This window comes from Schistocerca serialis, chromosome 1, assembly GCF_023864345.2.
Source record: "Schistocerca serialis cubense isolate TAMUIC-IGC-003099 chromosome 1, iqSchSeri2.2, whole genome shotgun sequence".
NCBI classification, from domain to species: Eukaryota; Metazoa; Arthropoda; class Insecta; order Orthoptera; family Acrididae; genus Schistocerca; species Schistocerca serialis.
In genome coordinates, this window is record NC_064638.1 from 964,814,669 (window position 1) to 964,838,860 (window position 24,192).

The 24,192-nt window shown below is 42.9% G+C and overlaps 1 protein-coding gene across 1 annotated transcript in view; it reads left to right on the plus strand.

Annotated features, from left to right (window-relative positions):
- Nucleotides 1-1,347: 1,347 nt before the first annotated feature.
- LOC126452917 (hemicentin-2-like) overlaps nucleotides 1,348-24,192 on the plus strand; it is a 716,817-nt gene continuing 693,972 nt past the window's right edge. Inside the window, exon 1 of the mRNA XM_050091124.1 lies at nucleotides 1,348-1,711. Within this exon, the coding sequence (XP_049947081.1) occupies nucleotides 1,348-1,711 (364 nt within the window). The remainder of the gene's footprint in view (nucleotides 1,712-24,192) is intronic.

Sequence of the window (24,192 nt, forward strand, 5' to 3'; positions counted from 1 at the left end):
GGTCCACCTCTGGCCCTCATGCAAAGAGGAATCCGGCTTTGCTTTGGTTGATAGAATTGTTGGATGTCCTCCTCTGGGATATCGTGCCAAATTCTTTGGTCATCGGGTCTCAGTTCGAAGCGAGACTCGTCACTGATGACTGTTCTACTCCAGTCAACGATATTCCAGGTCTAAGACGTGTCTGGAGACGCCCCAGACAGCAGTGCAATACCAACTTGGCCCTCATGCAAGGAGGAATCCCTCTTGGCTTTGGTTGATAGAATAGTTGGATGTCCTCCTCTGGGATATCGTTCCAAATTCTTTGGCCATCGGGTCTCAGTTCGAAACAAGACTCATCACTGAAGACAGTTCTACTCCAGACAACGATATTCCAGGTCGAAGACGTGTCTGGAGACACCCCAGACAGCAGTTCAATACCAACCTGGCCCTCATGCAAGGAGGAATCCGGTTTGCCTTTGGTTGATAGAATTGCTGGATGTCCCACTCTAGGACATAGTGCCAAATTCTTTGGCCATCGGGTCTCAGTTCGAAACGAGACTCATCACTGAAGTCTGTTCTAATCCAGTCAACGATATTCCAGGTCGAAGACGTGTCTGGAGACGCCCCAGATAGCAATGCAATACCAATCTGACTGTCACCAGCTATTCAGTCCGGAACGTCATTTCTTTTCTTAGTATGTCCCCTCTGGTTGTCATCCGCGACAACCTTACATCTCAGTGATGCTTCAACGATATTCTACATCCAGTTTTGTAGCCTTTTATGGCAAGTGATCCTGAACTTACATTTCAGGTAGATAATGCCCACCTGCACACGGCGACTGTTTTTATTGCTTATTTATGTGCTTGCCAAACTCCACATTGGCCGGCAAAGTCTCCAACTGAGAACGTAAGAAGCGTTATGGGCAGGGCAGTCGAACCACCTCCAGATTTTGATATCTACGGCGCCAATTGGACATAATACGGAACGAAATCCCTCAGAAGGACATCTGACTATGAATCAATGCCAGGACGAATGGCTGCTTCCATAAGGGCTAGAGGTGGACCGATACGTTACTGAATTGCTCAATTTCTGAAGCTTTTTTTTTAAAAAAAAATCATAAATTTTTTTCTGAAATTGTAATCATTTGTTTGTCTGCACATGTACATCACAGCTACCAATTTCCGTCCATCATTTGGATTATTCCTTCGTGGTGCGTTGTCTTTTTTTTTTCTTAGAGTCTTATAGAGTATCTTCATGCTCATGAGGTTCACAGCTCATCGTTAAATACCCGTTGTGTGAGAAACGCCCCAATTACATGACACTTTTCCAGTTGTGTCAGCGTATTTGCGAATTCTTACAAACAAAGGTATGGTGACAGCGGGCACCAGCCGCAGCCTTCCCGCCTCCACTGTGCCGCTCCGCCGCCGCCGCCGCCGCCGCCGCCGCCTCCGCCGGCCAGCAGCGCGCTCAGGCGGTGGTTCTGCGCTTCTCGCGCGCCGCGCCGCCGCACTCGGCGGGCCGGAGCGCGCTTCGGAGCGACGGCAGTTGCGCGCGCGCCTCCCGCGGCTGCGGTTGACAGTGTCCGCTCCTGGCGAGGCCCGGCACGGCGCTAGCAGGTCGCCGCCCGTGATGGGAGCCGCCGCCGCGTACTGCCCGTGGCTGCTCTGCTACCTGCTGCTCATCGTCTTCTGCGGGGGCGTGACTGTTCCCCAGCTGTACCAGGGAGAGCTCGGTGAGTGGTTATTCCTCCCTTCCACGCCTCCTGCTCCAGCAAAAAATGAACACAGAACGTAATGGAAAAGTAAACAACTTCTGGATGAAATTGGTAAATTAAAGTCTCGAGTTTTCATTTTCACATACTTGTACTATTAGTGTTAAAAAGCAACTTAATCACATAACTGAGCATGACTAAGCGTGATAAATAATTCTCTTCACCATAACCGGATGATACGATCATCGTGCACACGGATAGGCCCATGAAAGCTTTTAGCGCCCCTCACATATCGTCACAAGCAATTGAAACAATATAAGGAGGCTATAGTTTACCAATAAAGTTCTTCCTACGATGTCATGGAACGGGTAGCTGCTTCCACACAGATTAGTGAACCACTGACACTCCTTCTCCTTACTTCAGAAAGTTGCAGAACTCCAAATTATCATGTGGCGAAAACTTTCCCTGGTTAAATATGTGGTGTACTGGACGTTATTCGACTTCGACGTTGGTACGTAAATATTTATATGTAACGCACATCTGGCCGAAACACCGGCCTGCCACGCCTACATCTAATATTTATTGCATAGTATTTTAATATCTACCGAGTCTACGAGGGCCTCTTAATGACTTGACAAAGCAATTCACACATCCTGGAGGGGCTGGGTTCAAAACCACTTATAGTTACACAGCTTCAGTTGCTCGGTTCATTCTCCTGACCGCTTCAGGCAGAGACCGGTTTGGTTGCTTTGAAGACGAGAGAGGCATTTTCCATCAAGACCTTACTTCAATGAGACGACCCTATGATCTACACGGCGTAACACGTTATTCTTTCTTCTTCCCCCAGTGCATTTGCCTTCTTGTAATTTTCTCAAATGACTTACTTATGTGCCGAGACAACAGTAGCAATTAAACAACGGCCGTGTCAATTTCGCACCTGTTTCTAGTTCTTGGTAACATAACATCTGTTATGGTGGCAGGACGGTATTTTTCGTTTGGCAGCATTTTTCTGTGTCGTGTACAGCTGCCAGGAATTTTATTGGAAGTGCGAGCTAAAGATTTATTGCACACGCAGGAAGCCTCCTGTGTATTACGTTAACCATTAAAACATTTTTGCCATTCTTTTTTTTACTGTCAAGAGAATCCTTCACATTATTGTGGAACTATCAATTGCCCAGGACGTTGTGGTGCGTGTAGATATTGGGTGTCTTGTCATAACAACATTTCTGCGTGACACAGTTAAATCTCGGTAGAATATTTATACTGTTTTTGTACAAAGTATGATGGTAGTGAGGTACAGAGATCAGTGAACTGAAATGCGTCGGACAATGAAATGTTATTAAATCAGAGACTGCGATCGCTTAGAAAAATAGTTTACTATTCGCGAGTGTCTTGATCGCATTTTTTAGATTTATAGCAAATGATCGGTTTCGACTCTAATGACTCATCATGGGAATCAATAGCATGTAACCCTTCAAATAATCTAATAGTCACCTTGATCATTTAAAATTAACTAAAGTGACACCGATATGCACTACAGATAGACATGACGTGCGACTTTCGTAACAAGAAGATGACTGAGAGTCTAAACCGGTCATCTGTTTAAAATTTGGCAATAGTGATCAAGACAGTTAAGAGAAAACAGCAAATGTTAATCTCTTAATGCGAATCACACAGAACTGAAATTTCTCATCTCTGAATAAGAGCCGGGTGACACTATTGTTAATTTTCCTAAAAGAATCATCGAAACCTAATTCACATTGTTTTTGCATGAGTATTAATCACACTATGTTTTTGAAGCGGATATTGTGGCCTGTATTCATGTTTATCTGTACGTCACTGCCTATTTACAGACGAGATGATGTGTTTATACTTGTGTTCTTATCTGCGCTGGAGCTGTTTGGCACGTATAACTGAGAAGCGGATAAAGGTCAAAGAATATAGAGGAAAAAAGGGAGAGAACGTACATCAGACCGAATACGGGTCCCGCTGACAATATGCCATAAGGATTTATGTATCAATAACTTACACTCTGCACTGCTTCTCGATATTGACTCTGTCACATCCGCAACATTATTTATATGTGGCAAGTCCACGTTTAAACTTCTGCATTTCCTTAAAACCCGTTCGTTCCTTAAATACTGTACCCGTCAATTGAAGATGTAGTTGAATATCAGCCTTGGCGCCGTAACTTATGAACTGTGTCTTTGACACACAGAGAGCCTGAGGTGTTTAAGAGAAAACAATTACTACATTTATTGAAGATAAAGACTTATGCAGAATGGTGATGCATTAGAACTGAACGATCTCTTAGCACACATATTTCTACGACAGTGGATTAGTGCGATCAATGAAATACTAACTGGCTATGGCGTAGAGAAAGCAGTAATGCTCAGGGATTGGATGTTACTAGTGACACTTATATTTAAGAAACAGAAAAGATTGAATTCTTTCCAAGGCAGCAGTTGCTACTTCTAATTATGCTGACTCGTTTCCATTAGCTGTAATTATTGTGAACGCATTGGTAATTTCATGTATATAGTGATGAATTTTTTTTTTTTTTAGTAGTTAAAGCAAAATGGCTCACGACTGATACAGAGTTCTTTACATTTTTATCCAGTTATATGGAGCGGATTAGTCATTCAACCTTACTTATAATTAGCCTTAAATTATATGAAAATAAACTTATGTTGACTTGTTTCTAGTCATTAGCAAACAACGTATCACCTTAATCAATGGGGACATTTTAAAACTTCAACTAACATTCCATTTCGTGAAAGATAGGTACGTGGATTCAAGTATCACTATGACAAAGCGGTTCAATTTGCCACAAGCGTACACTAAGAATTCTACATGTTTCAGATTGCTAACACATCCTCACTCGTTGTCATAAAAGGCTGCCATCAACAAGGAAGCTGAGATTTATATTCATTCAAACACAAAACGAAGACGCAATTTCTGCATAAAAAGCTAATATGACGTGTTGTATTTCAAAACTTTTCAGTCACTTACATGGGCCTTTCATTCATTTTCCAGGTAAACGCTGTAGTATTTACCTCATAAAAATGAATAAGATTTCCTTATAAAATCCGATTTATGATTAAAACCAGCGAGGTTCATCCCCTTGTGAGCCTCCACGAATTACTATAAACCAGGAACCACTATTTCTTTTCTCCTGTTTCTGCTTCAACTTTTGTCCGTAGCATAATTGGTGAGCATTAAAAGTGTGTTCTATCTCTCCATTCACAGCATATTTCCCGCCGTACTTCTAACTCTATCCACATAGTGCGGTTTACAGTTTACCCTTTTACTCGTTTAAGCACTGAGCCGAAGACTGCTTTAAGAAATCTAAATTTGTTCTTTCCGACATTCTGTGTTTATTCCAAATTACCAATTTCATTCGCTGTTTTTAGAACTGCATATTTGAAGTGTTCGTTACGGTAGAGATGCTAGTGTTTTAAATAGTGAAAACATATGCGTTGGCGTTTTGATGTAGTCGCCACAGCTTGTGACACTATCTTGTGCGTATAAACAGGCAATGAGAGTTTTTCATATGATTCTGCAGAAGTGAAATAATATTTACTGACGTACGTGATTTAGTAGGTCATCAGTTCGAGCCTCCAGAGATGTTCACACATTTCGATTTAATTTTATGAAAATGATTATACATATAGTTACTTCGTTAATTTTTGGCACTACAGTTATCGCAGATGAAAGTAAATTTTACTCTATGGTTATTGATTTATTGGCCAAACGTTATCCCTCGTAGTTTTTCTATTGAGGTAAGAAGAAGAGTTACAGATCGATAATTATACGGCGTAAGGAACCTCATTTTTATCACCATCATCTTAGCCGAATTCTGTACTCGTACGTACATAATTCCACGACCAGTCTGGGATATTCGCTCCATTTTCAACTGGCTAATACACTATATGGTTTCAAATGAACATATCATCCAAGTGTTCTTCGCGCTGTCACATTAAAGTCTTTGTTTTAGAGGTGTGACTTTTGTGTGTACTGCTTAATGGTATAATTTTGAACTTTGGGTCATGCACTTCGCATTACATGTGTATTTTAACTGTATGAAGGCGATGTGGATTACCCGTTTCATTGAAACCAAATGTTGCATCATCCATCTGATTATGGGATCAGAAATCATAACCAGATAACAAAACTATATAGAGTAATATAGTATTAACGATGCTGCAGTCTCCTTGTAAGTAGAACGGCCGCGGCAATCAAGCTATAAACCGAACAAAATACTTCGATAGTTAGCATTCTCTGCGAAGACAATTACTGTACAACTACAAATAGTGTGTGCCTGTTAGAAAGGAAAGGTAACGAATAATATTGACGAATGACTGTTTCAGTTACAGGAAATTTCGTTAATGCCATCGGCCTGATGAAACACCGCATTTCCATCATCTGTTCATTGTGAATATATCTTGCTGTAAGAACCATTTATCTCTTCTTATTGCCTTGTCAGACTGTCTTGCAGACATAATTTATTTCGAAATGCTGAATTTGCAATCAGATTATGATTGATCTATTTTTATCAGGTGAATTAATTTATTAATGATGCCACGGAGTAATCCATTAATGTGTCTGGTGTTCACTGTTGGTTCACATTTCTGTGTTTTTATTGAGCTTTTTCCGTTCTTTAATGTTTGTTAATGGAGAACATTAGCATAGAATGCAGGGAATACAGTTATTCGTAAGTGTTTGGACACATAGTGGAAGCCGTACTTAATAAAAGTAGTACTCATGGAGGAATGGAGTGTGTCCACATGTATATTGGAACCACATGTAAAAGTTACAGCTACATTCTGTGTGGTTCACGCTCAATTGTGGCCTGAACCGGTATGGGTGCCAAGCTCTTGATCAACTGTAAATCATAACTTAACCTACGGATAGTAAAGTATGGTACAATTTCACTGTGTCCGACACAGCTGCCATGTTATATTGCTACAGAAGACTGAAAACCAGCAATATAGCGTTAATTTATAAGTGAATTTTTAAGATAGCTGTGGAATTAATCTCCAGCAACATTAATTATTACATCATATGGTACTCATATTCACAAGTAGGCTAACATTTGTTTCGCTACTCCCAGATTCACTACTTTGTGTGGTAGTAGCGATTTGCACCTACACTGTATGTAGTAATCAGTGTGAATCAGATGGAAAATGCAATTACACATTTTTGAATCATTATCGCTCCATTTACGGGAAATGCATATGAATGGTAAGATGATGTTAACGGTTGGAATTTATTTGACAATATTTTCAGAAAGCGAGAAAGAAGATTAGGGTTTAATGTCCCGCTGATGGCGAGATCATTAGAGAGGGAACACAAGCTCGTGTTGGAGAGGTAAGGGGAAAGAAGTCGGTCATGGCATTTAAACGGAATCATGTGTCTTACATAATTTAGAGAGATCACGGAAAACCCAAGTCTGACTGACCGGATGGAAATTCGAATGAGCATCCTTTAGAATACGAGTCCAATGTATTAGAACGCCCGCCAGCTTGCTCGATAGTCTCGCGTAGCCAGAAACTTCCTTATACAACGACATTCTTCTTACGCCGCGTTCTGCCAAATACCAGCAGTTAATGTTTCCATAAAGCTATAATAACCACATTAAATGGGAAGGAGACGAGGGGGAAAGAGAATAATAGGGGATACTGATAGGTCTGTCTTTTTTAATCGTACTGTATGCTTCTTAGTTGCAGTGTATAAACGCCTTTATGGTCTACACTGTCAAATTAATTACGGAATCAGCCACTAGATCACAAGTTTTATAAAGATTTTTTTAATGTACACTTGCATTACACTTATCGTGATATCCTTAATGGACAATGTACATTAAGCGAAATAAGAGCTCTGTATTTACTTTGTGTATCAGTCGTGACATAAATCAGTTGGGATATACATGAGTTCCTTGAGAACATTTTGTATCTGTTGGAAAAGAGCAGTCTACTTATCAGTACGGACGCGAGAGGTTCTGGCCCATCTGCACTGCGTACTTCAGCTGAGTTCCGTTATGTATTCAATAGGAATTAAGGCTGGGGACACACCTGTACGGTACTCAGGTTATAACGTAAACATGTAGCATGTCCTCCAGCATTCAATCTCTTTGGTGACGAACGTTGTGATTCACGGAATAGTAACCAACCGCACTAGAATACAGAAAAAGGGGCAAGTATGTGATCCTTTCGAATCTGGTGTTCCGTACTACCATAAAGAATTCTGCCCGACACTCTGATATTCTCATCTAACTTGAAATGTTGTGATCTACAAGTACGCAAAAGGCGATCGTTGTCATACTTTACACTATATTTCTGAGCGTCAGATATGTACTAAAATAAAATGCGTTGGAAATAGCTGAGTTGTTGAACGTACTCCCTCTACACTCTTTTTGTGGGATTCTGCGAGCAACATCACCTCCTTCCAGAGATAATCCTGTGAGTTCAGTAAGCACCTTTATCACACTTTCGCGCACGTGTTAGTCGAATCTATTACGTTCAACGAGTGCAAGAATACCCCGAGTAAACGCAATATTTCTGTTCACCTGCCTTGCTACTGATTTCATTTGTTCGTTCCATTGCATATCGCTTCATAATATCACCCTCAACATACCTGAAAAATGCGGCACACTTAAGATATTTTACACATATATTACAGTCGGACAGTACCGGATGCTTTTAACTATAGCACTTTCAATCATATACAACGTTCAATAGGCCTTTTGATAATACTTGACAATTTCTTCCGGTCTGCATCAACTGTCTGACGGTCTTCCAGTTGTTAATCAGCGCCGTGTTAGGGATGCAATTAGCGAGGGAAACTAATTTTTTCCTTTTCTTTCTCAATATATTACGGATTTCTGGTCTTACATGGAATGGTCAAAATCTGAAACACATTTGTTCTACGTTGGAACATCATACAGGGAGTTTTATTTGCAAGTGCAAATGAGTATAGGCTAATCCTTGCAGGTCACACTATGGCAAGCGGCAGGCTTTCATTTGATTATGAACTGCGCTCTGGGTAAACAGAAATGGTTATGATTAAACGCATATTTTATATGTTATTCTAGACTTATCCGAATAGTTAAAATTACTCATTTTCCACTAGTTGTAGATTGCGGGATGTTTTCAAGTAGCGCTTTCTGTAACGCACGAAGCTTTTATTGGTGTACAGGTGTTTACCCTTTATTAGTGGTGTTTGGTATGTAAATAACGTCGAGTAAACTGTTACAAAGAATAATAATAGGAAACGGAATTAAAGAAAATTAAAACCGACAAGATTCACAGAGAGCTAGAGAGAGGGAGAATGAGAGAGAGAGAGAGAGAGAGAGAGAGAGAGAGAGAGAGAGAGTGTGTCGGGGAGAAGGAGAAAGAGTCGTACAATTCTTTCTGTTAGGCATCTGCAAATGATGGTGGGAAATGTCAGTCGAGAAAATGGAAATGGATTGGCTACTTTAAAAGGGGAAAGAGAGAAGGGCGATTTCGTCGAGCTTTGTTGAATATTTATAAAAGCTTCGTTTAACAGGGACCTTAGTTCGAAATCTTCCAGTAACCTGTATATAATGTTGTACCCTTATTAACAGTGTATAAAAGCGATAAACGTGGCAATTTAACCTCTGAAGGTAGCTGGAAACCTGAGAATATTTTAGAGCCAAAACGAACTATTTACTACTTTGGCTATAGTAACATTATAACATTTGTACCGTACAAAGTAATAAGGAAAGAAGCTTAAGGTTTAACGTCCTTTCGACACAGCTTTACTTCTGCCAGTACTGCCAGACGAGGTACTGGCAGAAGTAAATCTGTGAGTACCGGGCGTGAGTCGTGCTTCGGTAGCTCAGATGGTAGAGCACTTGCCCGCGAAAGGCAAAGGTCCCGAGTTCGAGTCTCGGTCGGGCACACAGTTTTAATCTGCCAGGAAGTTTCAGCTTCTTAGTTGGCATCACGAGGCCGAGTCCATCCCTTAACAGCGTTCTCACGAAGAAAAAAATCTTTGCAGCACTGGGAACTGAACCCGGTCCTCCTCATGGAAATCAGCCGCACTGATCTCTCGGCCATAGAAGCGTAGATCGCCAGGCTAACGCTACTACAAATATTTCACTTGTCTAGTATGCATTCATTCTCTGTCAGTAATTCCCAAGTTTTACGTTAGTAACTAACATGCAGAGGCTTCATAGATAGAATAAATATTCGTTTTTGGCAGTAATGAGAAAATACAAACTACTTGTATTGCACGTGTATCTCAACTGTGAGTATTCAATTTTAGTTTCGTTATCGCAGACCCACAATAGTTTATCGTGCAAAAATTTTACACTTAATCTCTTCCGCGCATTAGCTTCTGGACTAAATATTCAGAATAGTGTTTCAATGCACGGTGAAGCAATACCAGATAGCTTTTTCTTTTTCTTCATTGATATTAGGCCATCGTTATACAGCCATCCGTTACAGCAAGTACCTAGAACCATCTTTGTGTGAGAATTAGTTGAGGTGCAAACATGCTGCTAAATTACAAAGAATCTTGTATTCGATCTAACCGGAAAAATCTGTAGTTATACGTATGACAGTTAACTGTAACAGAATGAAAATTATTCCTGTAGTAGCACAAAATGGCGAGTATGTCTTGGCAGAGACATGAACTTAAAAGAAGGGAACTAGCTTTTAGACTTATCTGGAAACTACAAAGTCTTAAAACATATTGGCGTAATCGCAGGTTTTTACTTGTTAGTATTAGAACCCATGTCATGTCATATAATGCATCGTGTCAATGAAAGTAACGTAACACGTGATGTCATGTCGTATAACATGACATGCCAACAAGTCATCCATCATGGCATGTCTCATGTCGTGCACTGTGACACAACGTGTCGTTTAAGTTTAGGGTGCATGCAGCCACACTCTGGGATACATCCTATTGTAGACGCATCAACACTCTCGGATAATTCCTATTGCAGATACATCCTACTCTCTAGAATCACGCAGTTTGTGTCTCTTTGTTCTTTCACACCTCACTATATATGTAACAGGCGTGTGTCTAAGACAGGTCACTGCGTTGTAGGAATAGAGATATCTCGTAAAAAAAGCGTAAATACGTTAAGACGTTTTGTTTTAAATGTGTCTGAACCTGTTCCCTTCTTTCGCAACTCTGACACTGTCCAGGACATATTCCCCTTTTTTGTGCTTTGGCAGGAGCATTTTTCATTCTGATTTCCAACTCTGTCATAATTTTGACACTGGATCTCCGTATCTTGGCAACCGATGTAGATATTTTGTTGACTCAGGCGACGACTGATCTGGTATAGTTTTTTCTATTGTCTCTCGATTCATGTTGCTTATATCGTGGACTGGGATAAAGTTTTCACAAAACAACAGTATGACCACTAATTGGATGTATTTGTCTAACTTAATAGAAAATTGTAACCGATTCGCGCAAGTCTGAAACATAGAAGTGGCGAATAATGACAATAAAAAAACGTATTTTTTGTTCATAACGTACGAATGAAGCAAAGTTTTTGAAAGCGAGTTTCCAATTGTATCGTAATAATTGAGTTTATTAATTTATTTGATTCTTTTTAAACTATTTTCGAGAATTCAGAGTTCACGCAAGACTGAAATTTAGTTGCTACACATAGCTCGAAGTCAAATCATCGTATCTCGACAACGGGTCAAGGCTATTGGGTAAAGAGATTTCGATTTGACTTTATCCATTTATCTACGTTCGCTCAAAATTTGAACCGATTCGTAGAAGTATAGGAGTGCCGCGCTTCAGTAGCCTCCCAGGAAAAGTATTTTTTGCATGTAAAATGCTAACAAAGCATTTTTTCTTCAAACTGTTACATCATATTAAGTCTAATACACCGATTGACCAAATTTGAACCATCAGTCTCGCTCCAGTCCAGAGTTATTTAAGAGGGATATTTTGCACGTAAAACCCTAAGGGTGCACATTCAAACTGTGCCATTAGCTGAACTATTAATTTCAGCCCAATTAATATCTTTTGCAAAAGAAATTAATGGATTCGCACAATTTGCCTCGTCGCCAGCTCGTTGCTTAAAATACTGTAACATGTAACGTAGTTATATGACGTAGCATAACAATATGCTGTAACATAGCCACACTAAGACAGATTGCCTATACAAGTGGCCGCTTATGCAGGATAAACCAACAGTTTTTCACCGCGTATTCCTAACTCAATTAGGAACCGAGCACCAAACCACCGCCCCTCCCCCCCCCCCCCCCCCCCAATACCACCTCAACCGCGAGTCTGTGCTCCATCTTTCCAGACATTTATGCCAGCTCTTCCGCGCAGTAACAGTTACTAAACCATGACATGTTCGCCTCGATATCTGAACGATTAGTTGCAGAAGACCCGGGTTCAGTTCCCGATACTGCCATGGATTTTTCTGTAGTGGGAGGTCTGGAGCGCGTTGCACTCAGCCTCGTGATGCCAATATGATGCCAGTGGCTGTGGATGACACGGCGGTCGGTCGGTAGGTGCTGATAACCCTGTTTGGGCCAGAGCGGAAGGGCTAAGAAATGACAGGGACTGTTAGTTCTGAGTTCTCGTGGAAGCTTCATAGTTGGCTCTTATGTGCAGTTACACACGTTTCAGACCACCACAACAGTATACGTCCTTAGAAGACAAGCATTAACTGCAAATGAAGGAAATAAACTCTCAATGACGCATGTAAATTTTTTAGCATTTAAAAAAATCATCTCAGTACAATATCAGTTTCATGAGAGTGCCGCAGATTTCTCGGATAAGCCACGTCTAATTCCTCTGGAACCTCTAGGCGCGTCAGTTGGTTAGAAACACACGAACTTTTGGCCGACGAATGCTACTCTACTTTTGTCAACTGCTGGCCTTGTCAATAGCTCGAGAGAACGTTATCAGTACATATCACCTTAGACCATACATTCGTAGTTATATATATTATGTACACAAGATAATTCGTTCCTTTATTGTCCCATTATGTTGTGTTCTGCTACCCCACATTCAGACTCAGACTGTATCTTACTGTAGTGCTGCCAGAAGGAAATACTGTGTAGCGCCACGTACATGGAATAAGAAACTCCCAGCAATTCAGGAACAAGGAAGAAATTGAGCTCTATAGCATATAAAATACAGAAGAGTATCGTAATCCACAGACTTGCAAGCTATGGGATTTTACTATGCACATCGAAAACATTTGCAAGCACTAGTAGTCAGTACAGCGTGACTCGATATCGATAAAAACACATAGCATCAGAGAATTAAAAATCTACTGCAACCTCCATTTCTAACGATTTCGATGCCGAGGGTGCGTTACTCCCTAATTTTGCTAATTTTTCGCTGGATAGCTAGGACCACGACAGATACCTTTATTTTTCAATAGAGGTGCTACTGTAGTGAAAGCCACGGAATATTCTCGGGATGTTCAATTTACTTTCACACTTCGATGTGAAATCTCTCTCCACTTAAGAAATTGTGCTTACTTTCAGCAATGATGTTAGGCGAACAAGAAATTAGTTGTCTCCTCGTTTAATGACTAGTGATACTTTGAACTGACCAACAACTGCGTTTCGTTCAGAGACAGTCCTACCTGGTCAATCCATGTCCCAGATGCACAAACTAACATCAGTACCTCTGAAGAGAAGCACCTTTTGCCACCAGGCAGAAGTAATAATACGAGTGGCGCCTGCGAGGAAACACGGTGAGGCATCACCGACAAAGCATCTGACTCTGCCCGAGGGAACCAGACCCAACCTACTGCAGAGCTAAAGTTACCATCGCTGTCTCACGGATGTTAGCCTGCGTGGAGTAGAACCAGGGAACATAATGATGAACTTATATTCGCCATCTTTCTATTCCGAGCCGGCCAGTGTGGCCGTGCGGTTCTAGGCGCTTTTGTCTGAAACCGCGTGACCGCTACGGTCGCAGGTTCGAATCCTGCCTCGGGCATGGATGTGTGTGATGTCCTTAGGTTGATTAGGTTTAAGTAGTTCTAAGTTCTAGGGGACTGATGACCACAGATGTTAAGTCCCATAGTGCTCAGAGCCATTTGAACCATTTTTCTATTCCGAGATGCCTCCCATTACAGGAGGACTTTAGTAGTGGGGGATAGCATGAGCCTTCATTCTCAAACTCTGTCCCTCGACCCTATCGCTTCAACCACAACCAGGGAAACGTATCATCAACCCTACTCAGAGAGACCCAGGATCGCTTGCAGTAGTTCAAAACTAGTGAGACTACCGATTCTTATGGTCCAATGCAGCTTATTCGGGCGCCACCTTCCTCTTCTATGCGGAGGCCCTCCCAGTAAACCACTTGGGGAACTGCCAGATAGTAGGTTGGTAAGGCTGCTTCCGTGGCCCTGGCTGCGTGGACTTTCTTTGTGAAACACACGCCAAGGTTCTTGACAGGGATCATCTGGCTATGTATAGGGGCTTGGATGGCAAGGCTAACGTCCAGGGCGCGGGAATAAAGATTTGTCTGTTTAGGGAACTAAAGGTGCAGCACCTCGTAAGCTAGATAGCAGCTGAACAACAATTATAATCAGCGACATGCAGTTTCTCAGAGCTGTATCAAACGATTGTGGTCTAGTGTCCGATATTTATCCCGCGGACTATGAGACATTGATTTACTAGTAATTTATATGTTATGGTCGTTCGTCAGTAAACGTCGTTCGTCAGTAAACTTGAACTACATACTATTAGTAGTTATAAGACTTCAAAAATGGTTGAACATGTGAGTGATGCTACAGCAACTGCCAGGCTAAGGAATTTTTCAAGTCAGTGGAAATAATCTATGTTACTACTAAATGGTTAACACGGTTCATAGCACACCTACCCACCTTCAAATTGACTAACTAACGGCTTCCAGGAGCAAAAGAAATTTGTATTTCATAATGAGATAATTATTTACAGAGTTTAAAAATTTAAAATGCTGTTATAATCGACTCATCAAGAGCTATAATCTTACGTTAAAGGTTTAACACAGTAAGACTTTATTACAGTGTTAAATACTGTGTAAATGTCTTGAGGCTGAGTACTTCATCACGCGCAATTACAATTCATCCAGTATTTGTAAATGAGGGCACTTGATGACTTACAACAAACCTTACACATTATTTCAAACCTTTATGAAACTTTTTCTCGCTGATACCTCCCAAAAAATGAGGAAAGGAAAACTGTTTATCGCTTACTACATTTTCGCTGTTCATGCAGTAAAAATGCCTCATCAGACTCGACGTTTTTAATTTATTACTGTATTCGCAATACATTTTGTAGAGAGTATTCACGTAACCCCACTGAACCTACCTGTATAGTTACATGATTGTAAGACACATACGTGAGGAGATCTGGCGCGATAGACATTGAGATTCGTGGAAAAACCATTGTAGAAAAACCATCTTTTGCTTAAAACTGAGCGCAAATTCCCTGCACTATACTTACCCGGCGTTTGATAATCTGTGCACTTAGCGATTTCCAACACGCTTTAAATCCAATTTCAAACCTTTTCAATTTTTTTTTCTCGGTTACAGGCTTCACTTTAGATATTTAACACATTAAATAATATGTGATGAGTAATTGGAAGCAGTTTCAAATATCGGAGTTTGAGACTTTAAGGATTGGTAGTTACTGGTGTTGTTAGAAACAGCATCACGTGTACTGTACAAACGCGATAAGAGATTAAAATGTAAGCTCTTATATAACGACACAGCTTAATAATGTCTCCTAATAAAGCCTTCCAGGGTTGTTCAGTACGTAGAACGTGACAAAAGACGTGAAATACACTGCTGACCATTAAAACTGCACCACCGTGAAGACGGCGTCCAACAAACGTAAAACTGGTAGGAAGCACTACATGCTTTCATATGCAAATTACTACCCTTTCAGCGCAAAGGAATGGTGTCGGGTGAAGTAACGCCATCTACTTTCTGTATATAAGGAAGAGGGTTTCTCATTCAGAAATCGCATTCGGATATTTTTTTGTGTGTGAGAAGAATGTGTTATGCCTCACCTAAAATGAAGAAAGTATAAAACTACACGTCGGAAATCGATACCCGCAGTCTAGTCTATTGAGACCAACTTGACGTTCCTCAGTATTGCTACATCCGCTGTTCGTGTTCCCACGAATTTGGAATCTATAGGTTCTAGATGGCCGTAGTCTTCGGCCAGCAGGGTCTCAGCGGCTCCACAGTATTAGAGCTCGAGAAGGCAAGCATGTTCTTCTCTTGGCTGTGCAGCAGCTTAAAGCGTATTTCTTTGAGTCAGGAGATAAGCTTTTTTGCAGCTAGGTAAGTATCCACAGGGACAGTGCGACCACAGTTAGAGCGCTGCGCTATTGGCTGTCAGTACTGCGACCTCTGTTATTGCTTGCCTTGATGTGATAGAAGAGAGAGGCGGCCGGCACTGGTGCGCCCAGTGACAAGTGCATACAGTAATGGTACAACAGCGTCTCTTCAGACGAGTTCCTCTTCTCTGTGCAACATTGCGACGAACATACCCATATGTGAAGGTTCCGAGAAGAACGAAAGTCTTCGTACTGCATTTGACAGTCATACGGGCGCAACGCCTGGTGTGCGGTGAGATGGGGTGCACAGCACGATCACTTCAGGTTCACATCGTAGGCGTCTTGTACAGCAGGCGTTACATACTTGACGTCTCCAGGCCGTCGGCTGTATCTTCGAGTTCTACGTGATGTGATCTTTCAGCAAGATAACGCGAGATGGCATACTGCCCGCAGCTCCCTCGGCACAAAGGATGTTCAAGTTTTTCCCTGGTTAGCATGTTGTCTAGGTCTCTAATATATTGATAGCGTCTGGACAGGGATTATCGAGAGGCTAGAACGCCAGCACACGCTAGCCTCTACGACTGATAAACTTTGCCTCAAGGAAGAATCAGGATGGAATTACGTACACTGGTCGAGTTCGACTGGATGTCCAGCACGAGTAGAGCCATTCTTGCTGCCGTAAGTGGCAGCTCTGAGTACTGAATTGATCATGTTATACTAGATCACGTAGAAACCACATACAGTGATACGGGGTAGTTACTGGAATTAAGGAAAACGTGGAAGGGAGGACCCACCAATGTAACTCACTTTTCACACAACCTATTTAACGATAAATAAGCTGTGTTTTACAGATAGTCGAAGCGTTTAACCATAATATTTTCTTTAACAAAATTAAAAAATTTGCAAATTTCTTTTGACCTCAAACCTTATGTTGAATAAGTTTTTAATCTTTGCAAAAGAAATCAGAAGTGCTGTATTGTAAAACAGCAAACAATGTAACAATGATTAAAAGATGGGCGGACCTGCGGCCCACCCGTTATCGGGTGAAACAGCAGTGTTTACTACCGCGCTGGACAGTCTGTATTATTAACTGCCCTCCTGCAACTCATGAAAACTATACAAGCATCATTGATGGCAGCAGTGATTCAATTATTGAAAACAAATGACGTAGCTTTTAATTCGGGGTTAAGATGCACACCTATGCTTGAACGTTAAACAGATTAGCAGACAATATGACAATGATAATGCTTACTTCAAAGCAACCAGTCTCTTAATTTCAATCAGCAACCAAGCTGCGACTGGACCCAACCTGTCCCTTCCAACAATTGACTAAAGCCCTGGTGATAGTTGGCTGTTAATATTTTCAAAGTTAAACTGATTGTCGTTATTAAGACCACTCTGAAGGAACGTCTTAAAAGATTACCTGTGAACGTTTAGTACAAGAGAACTCACTGAGTGGTGCCAATGAACGCCAGGTAGAAGAGGGCAGCCAGGCCATGAGCGGTCTTCCGACACGAATGCTGCCAGCCAACCGACGGGATGTCGGCCTGCTGCTTGTAGTCGACACTGACCCCGGTGAAGTACTCCCGTATCTTCGCTCTGCGCAGGGCCTCCTTGCGCCAGCTCGTGGCTTCGGCCACTCGGCTCTCGTGACTCCCTCTTCTCGCGACGCTACCGCCAATATCCAAACTTCATTCCTTCCTCTTGGGCCAGCGAACGCCGTATATATATCGGCAAGCGAAGACTTTCTAAGGGAACAACCTACGGATACCAACTCTTGCTCATAGATATTGACAATGGGGCCGCAAGGGGGATAGTCGATACTACACTTGAGCCAGTGGCGCCAGACAGAACAGTCTACTAACTGAATGGCGCCACAGCTCAACCTCCCCCTCTCAAATCTGAACAAGACTCCCCCCGGGGCTAAGAACCCTTCACTCCGCTGGAATGTTTAATCTGGCTGAGATGAACCCTTATGAGCTTCACCTTTCCCAGGTTCCGGACCAAAGGATTCGCTGGGCTTAAAATTTTGACAGTGGAATATGGACTAAGGAAACGCTGGGTGAGCTTTCCTAAGCGTTTATACAGGGAAGTCCGAAGAACCTCCGGAGTGGTAGATGGAGGTAAAATAATCATTTATCTCCCATAAATTGGACAGCGGGGAATTCATGTGATATACGAGTATTTGGCTAGCTGGGGTGGCCTGGGACGCTTCATGCCGTGCGGAGTTAAACGCTAAGAGGGCAAGGTGGTATCCCACTTCTTGGGCGATTTTTGGTGGTAAATAATCAACGCTCACTTCAAGTTGCTGTTAATTCTTTCGGGTAAGGAAGTCTCAGGATAATACGGTGTTGTGGTAACATGTTTTATGCCATTGCCAAAACAGGGTTGTCTAAACGACCTTGCCAGAATGCCAGGAGCGTTATCCGTAACCAACTTCCACGGTTGCCCGATCCACCTAAATATATTATAGTAAGATGAGAGATGGTGATAAGAGCGGTCACACCCCGGCTAGGTATCAACCAAATGAACCTGCAGTAGGCGCCCACCACTACGAGAAAATACGAATTGCCTTTTTTTGTACGGGTAAGCAGACCCACATAATAAACAAACCATTTGTCCAACAGATGTTCTTCCCATTCCGACTGCAACAATCCCATCGCCAGAGAGTTATTTGATTTTCCCTTCTTACAATCTCGGCATTCTTTGCACCTTTAATGTCTTTATAAAGTGTCGGCCAGGCCAGCTGCTCCTTGACCTTCTATAAGGTTTTATAAAGACCTAAATGCTGGAGAGTCATGGAATTACCAGAAGACCGGAATAATTAAGATTCGTGGGAGACCTACCCCTGCGTTTACACAGAATTCTGGTTTGCAGAAAATGGTCACTGGATTCCTGCCCATCTAGTAGTTGCTTCCTGAGACCCCCCCCCAATCGGTCCTGTTCTTGTTCAGTTTTCAAATTATAAACAGTTGGAGTATCTCGGTAAGGATCGTACATACTAGGTGATTGGTGTTTCCTCATCAAGCTCATGCTGTTGGAACATCCTGCTAAGGGCGTCAGCAACCTGATTATCAAGTCCCTTAACGTGCCGAACCTTAAAATGGAAAGCCGCAGTGAGGCCGCCCATCTCGCGATACGCTCTGTCTCCCTAGGTCGAGCTAGGACCCAACTAAGGGCTTGATTATCCGTCTCTAGGTCAAGTTCACGATGATCGAGATAGAACCGAAATTTTTCCAGGGCAAATAACACAGCTGCTGCTTCGCACTCATATACTGAGTAATTGAGCTTAGGCCCCTCCAGACGTTGGGAAGCAAATGCCCCTGATATCTTGATCTTCCTGTAAAAGAACTGCTGACACACCAGGATTGCAAGCTTCAGTCTGGACCACAAATCTTTTCTTAAAATCATGTGCGGCTAAAACCAGTGGATTGTGCGTTCCTGATCAATGCTAATTCCGTAGTGTGACACCAAGTGACCCAAAAAGACACCTGGTGCTTAGCCAAGGTTATCTTTGAGGGTTTCAGTCATCCCCGCGTCCCTGTGTCTGGATAGTACCTTCCAGATGAGCTCTAAATGCTCTTAAAAGGAGGCACTAAGTATGACCATATCGTTCAAATTATTGAAGACAATTACACTTCAAATCACTTCAAATTTTATCCAATAAACGGGGAAAAACTGCTGCACCGGTTGACGAACCAAAGGGAACCCGGTTTAACTCATATAAATTCCAATCCTTGGCGAAGGCGGTGAGATGCTTAGATTCTTCCGTTAAGGGTATCTGGTAATAAGCCTGATTAAGATCTAAGACCGTAAACCAAGATGCTCCAGAAAACCAGGTGAAACAGTTGTGATCAGGCAGTGGCACCAACACCAAGATTTATTGAGAAGCCTGTAATCAACCACAGGTAGGAAATCCTGCCCCTGATCTTTGGATACTAAGAAAATGGGGGAAGCATAGGCGGAAATGGACTGTCTTATGACTGTCTTAACAAGCCCTCAATTTTGTGCCGCAATATCATTATCTTAGGTGGTGACAAGAGATATGGATACTTGCGAAACGGCACTTCATCCATGACACGAATATGGTATCTAATGATGGCTGTGACTCCCATCCTGTGACAAAGTACGTCAGGAAATTCTCCAAAAAGTTCACTTCACTGTTTCCCTTGTTGACTAGGGAGGTGGTCTACCCCAAGCAGGCGCGTGTTACGACTGGTGTCAGGTCCCATCCCCACATGAGCACATGATCAAAACGCTATTAGATCGTTGGGGGAAAATTTGAAATAAAAGGTCCGGGTACCAAAATCTGAAACCATACCGGTCTTACGGATGAAATCATGCCCTAGAATTAAGCCAGACACCAGTCCCTTAACTAGTAAAAACTTGACGGGCCATGAAAATTCATAGACGGAAAGATAACCGAGCACTTCCCCTCACAGAAGTAACTCTTGGCCATTGGCCACCGACATCTCTCAATCCAGGGACGTACTGGAGATAATTTACATACATGTCGACATTTAATAGACCACTCGTAAGGAGTGACACTGAGCTGCTTGAATCTCGTAACCCACACAACAGTTCATGCCCTATAGCCGGTCAAACAAATGGTAAGGTATGGGTGGTGGCTGCCTGTATACGAATACACCACCCATGTCTCAGAAGATGCGGCCTAGCCCCCACCTGCCATCGTTTCTCAGCTCGAGGCGTCCTTGGAACCGGGTATCCTCCTTCTAAATGGTCACGTGAGCCGCATCTAAAACAAGCCTCTGATTTCATTGAACCGCGCGCTCTGCATATCATGCTACCTTTTGGACTGGAATAGATAAGTAAGTACCGTCTTAGAAGATTACTTGTGAACACTTATTACAAGAGAACTCACTCGGCGGAACCACAAGCTCCAGCTAAAATACACCAATAAACAAACACAGAAACGACCAGCTTAGTACAACAGGTTGTTCAGATTGTAACTAATGACTGAGAAATGCAATTACAATCAAAGAACTGAACCACTTATCAGCTAAATCTAACCACAAGGCTCCTCTTGTTTAACGGTAGCCTGTGCCTAAGTACAATTGTTCCTGCTGTATTTACGAGCAAGAGCTGATTAATTAGAACATTAATGATCGGGTACACACCAGAAAGGAAAGGTAATATAATTGCGGGACCATTTTTCAAATGATAACTATTGTCTTAGTACAATACTACTGCCTATATTTACGACCCAAGAGCCGACCGAGTAAAACTCTGAGGGTCGGGTACAAACCAGAAAATATTAAGGAGGGCAGGTAGACAATGAAACAAATCACCACGAGGATAACAGAATGTTACTCCCCTTTACCAGCAGCAAGCAGTTCCATGGATCCAAGGTGTGTTGCAGCGGTTATTGAGTGGTACCGATGAAAGCCAGGTAGGAGAGCGCAGCCAGGCCACGAGCGGTCGTCCGACACGAATGTTGCCAACCATCTGACGGGATGTCGGCCTGCTGCTTGTAGTCGACGCTGACTCCCGTGAAGTGCACCCGTATCTTTGCTCTGCGCTGGCCCTCCTTGCGCAGCTCGTTGCTTCGGCCACTCCGATCTCGTGACCACCTCTTGTTTCGACGCTACCGCCAATCCCCAAGCTTCGTGCCTCCCTCTTGGGTCAGCGAGCCACGTATATACCGACAAGCTAAGACTTTCTAAGGGCACAACCCACAGAGATGAACTCTTGCCCATAGATATTGGCAATGGGGCCGCAAGAGGGATAATCGATACTACACTTGAGCCAGTGGCTCCAGACAGAACAGTCTACTAACTGAATAGCGCCACAGATTAATCTCCCCCTCTCAAAACTGAACAAGACTACCCTGGAGCTCAGAACCCTCATTCCGCTGGAATGTTTAATCTGACTGAGATGAACCCTTATGAGCTTCCCCTTTCCCATATTCCTGACCAAAAGACTGGCTGGTCTTAAAATTTTGACAATGGAATATGGGCTAAGGAAACGCTGAGAGAGCTTCCCTAAGCGGTTATCCCGGGAAGTCTGCCGAACCTCCGGAGTGATGGATGGAGGTGAAAAATCATTTATCTCCCATAAACTGGAGAGCGGCGAATTCATGGAAGATACGAGCATTTGGCTAGTTGGGGTGGCCCGGAATGCTTCATGCTGCGCTGAGTTAAACGCTTTGTTTAACCAGGGCAAGGTGGTACCCCCCTTCTTAGGCGATTTTTGGTGGTAAATAATCAACACTGACTTCAAGTTGTGGTTAATTCTTTCGGGAAAGGAAGCCTCAGATTAATAAGCTGTAGTGGTAATATGTTTTATCCAATTACCAAAACAGATTTGTCTAAACGACCTTGCCAGAAGCCAGGTGCGTTATCAGTAACCAATGCCCGTCGTGGCCTGAACCACCTAAACATACTAGTAAGATGAGTGATGGTGATACGAGCGGTCACGCCCCGGCTAGGTATCAATCAAACAAACCTAGAGTAGGCGTCCACCACTACGAGAATATACAAATTTTTGTCCGGGGAAGCGGACCCACATAATCAACAAACCATTTGTCCAATAGATGCTCTTCTCATTCCGACTGAAGCAGTCCCCTCGCCAGGGAGTTACTTGGTTTTCCTTTCTTACAATCTTGGTATTCTTTGACTAAACCTCTAATGTCTTTATCAAGTGTCAGCCAGGTCAGCTGCTCCTTGACCTTCTCTAAAGTTTTATAAAAAAAGTTTTATAAAAACCTAAATGCCGGAGAGTCATGGAAGTACTAGAAGACCGGAATACCTAAGGTATGGGAAACAAATTGTAGCTTCCCCAGACCTACCCCTGCCGTTACACAGAATGGCGTTCTGCAGAAAATAGTCACTGGACTCCTGTCCATCTAATATTTGCTTCCATCGCCCCCCCCCCCCCCCCCAGAGTTGATCTTGTTTTTGTTCAGTTTTCAAATTATTAATCAGTTGGGGTACATCGGTTATGATCGTACAACTACGTGACTGTCTGGTGTTTCCTCAACAAGTTCATGCTGTTGGAACATCCTGCTAAGGGTGTGAGCAACCTGATTATCAGATCCCCTAACGTGCCGAACCTTATAATGGAAAGCCGAAATGCGGATCGTCCATCTCGCGATACGCCCTGCCTTCCTAGGACGATCTAGGAACCAACTAAGGGCCTGATTATCCGTCTCTAGGTCAAGTTCACGATGTTCGAGATAGAACCGAAATGTTTCCAGGGCAAATAACACAGCTAAGCCTTCACACTCATATACTGGATTATTGAGCTCAGGCCCCTCCAGACGTCGGCAAGCAAATGCTAACGGGAGCCTGATACATTGATCTTCTTGTAAAAGAATTGCTGCCACACCAGAATTGCAAGCTTCAGTCTGGACCGCAAATCTTTTCTTTAAGTCAGGTACGGCTAAAACCGGTGGGTTGGCAATTGCAGTTTTAATTCCTTCAAAGGCTGCCTGCTTTCAGGCCAAATGAATTTCTCAATATTTCTGCGTACAAAATTTAACGGAGCTGCAAGTTGCGCATGTTTGGGACAAATCTTTAGAAATAATTAGCCATCCCTACAAATTACGTGACCTCCCTCTTGTTTCGTGGCCTGCTGCTTGTAGCCGACACTGATCCCCGTGAAGTACACCCGTATCTTCGCTCTGCGCAAACCCTACTTGCGCAGCTCATGCCTTCGGCCGCTCGGATCTCGTGACCACATCTTGTCGCGACGCTACCGCCAATCCCCACACTTCGTACCTCCCTCTCGGGCCAGCGAACGTGGTACAGTACGTATTGGACCGCAGTCTCTGTGACAAAGTATGATTGAGTCAATGGTCTCTAGCATGGAAACCATGCATTTCCGGACATAAGTTCATTAGACAGGTTTTGTTCCGTATTCTCTCATCGATCAACTCTGGAGTTTGTACACGGTGGAAAAATCACCCTGTATACTTCCCAATATACTGCATTGTAATGTACGGAACTGGGGATCTAAAAACGATGGAGAGGCTTTGTCCCCCCCGTAGCCCACAGTGGTACACAAAGCCACAACAGGCTACAGCAGTCCACTCACCCCACCGCCTCCCCACACTGAACCCAGGGTTATTCTGCGGCTCGGCCCCCCGTGGACGTCTGACACCAAACTACTGTAACCCGAATGTTCGCATGGTAGAGTGATTATGGCGTACGCGTACGTGGCGAAAGTGTTTGCGCAGCAATCGCCGA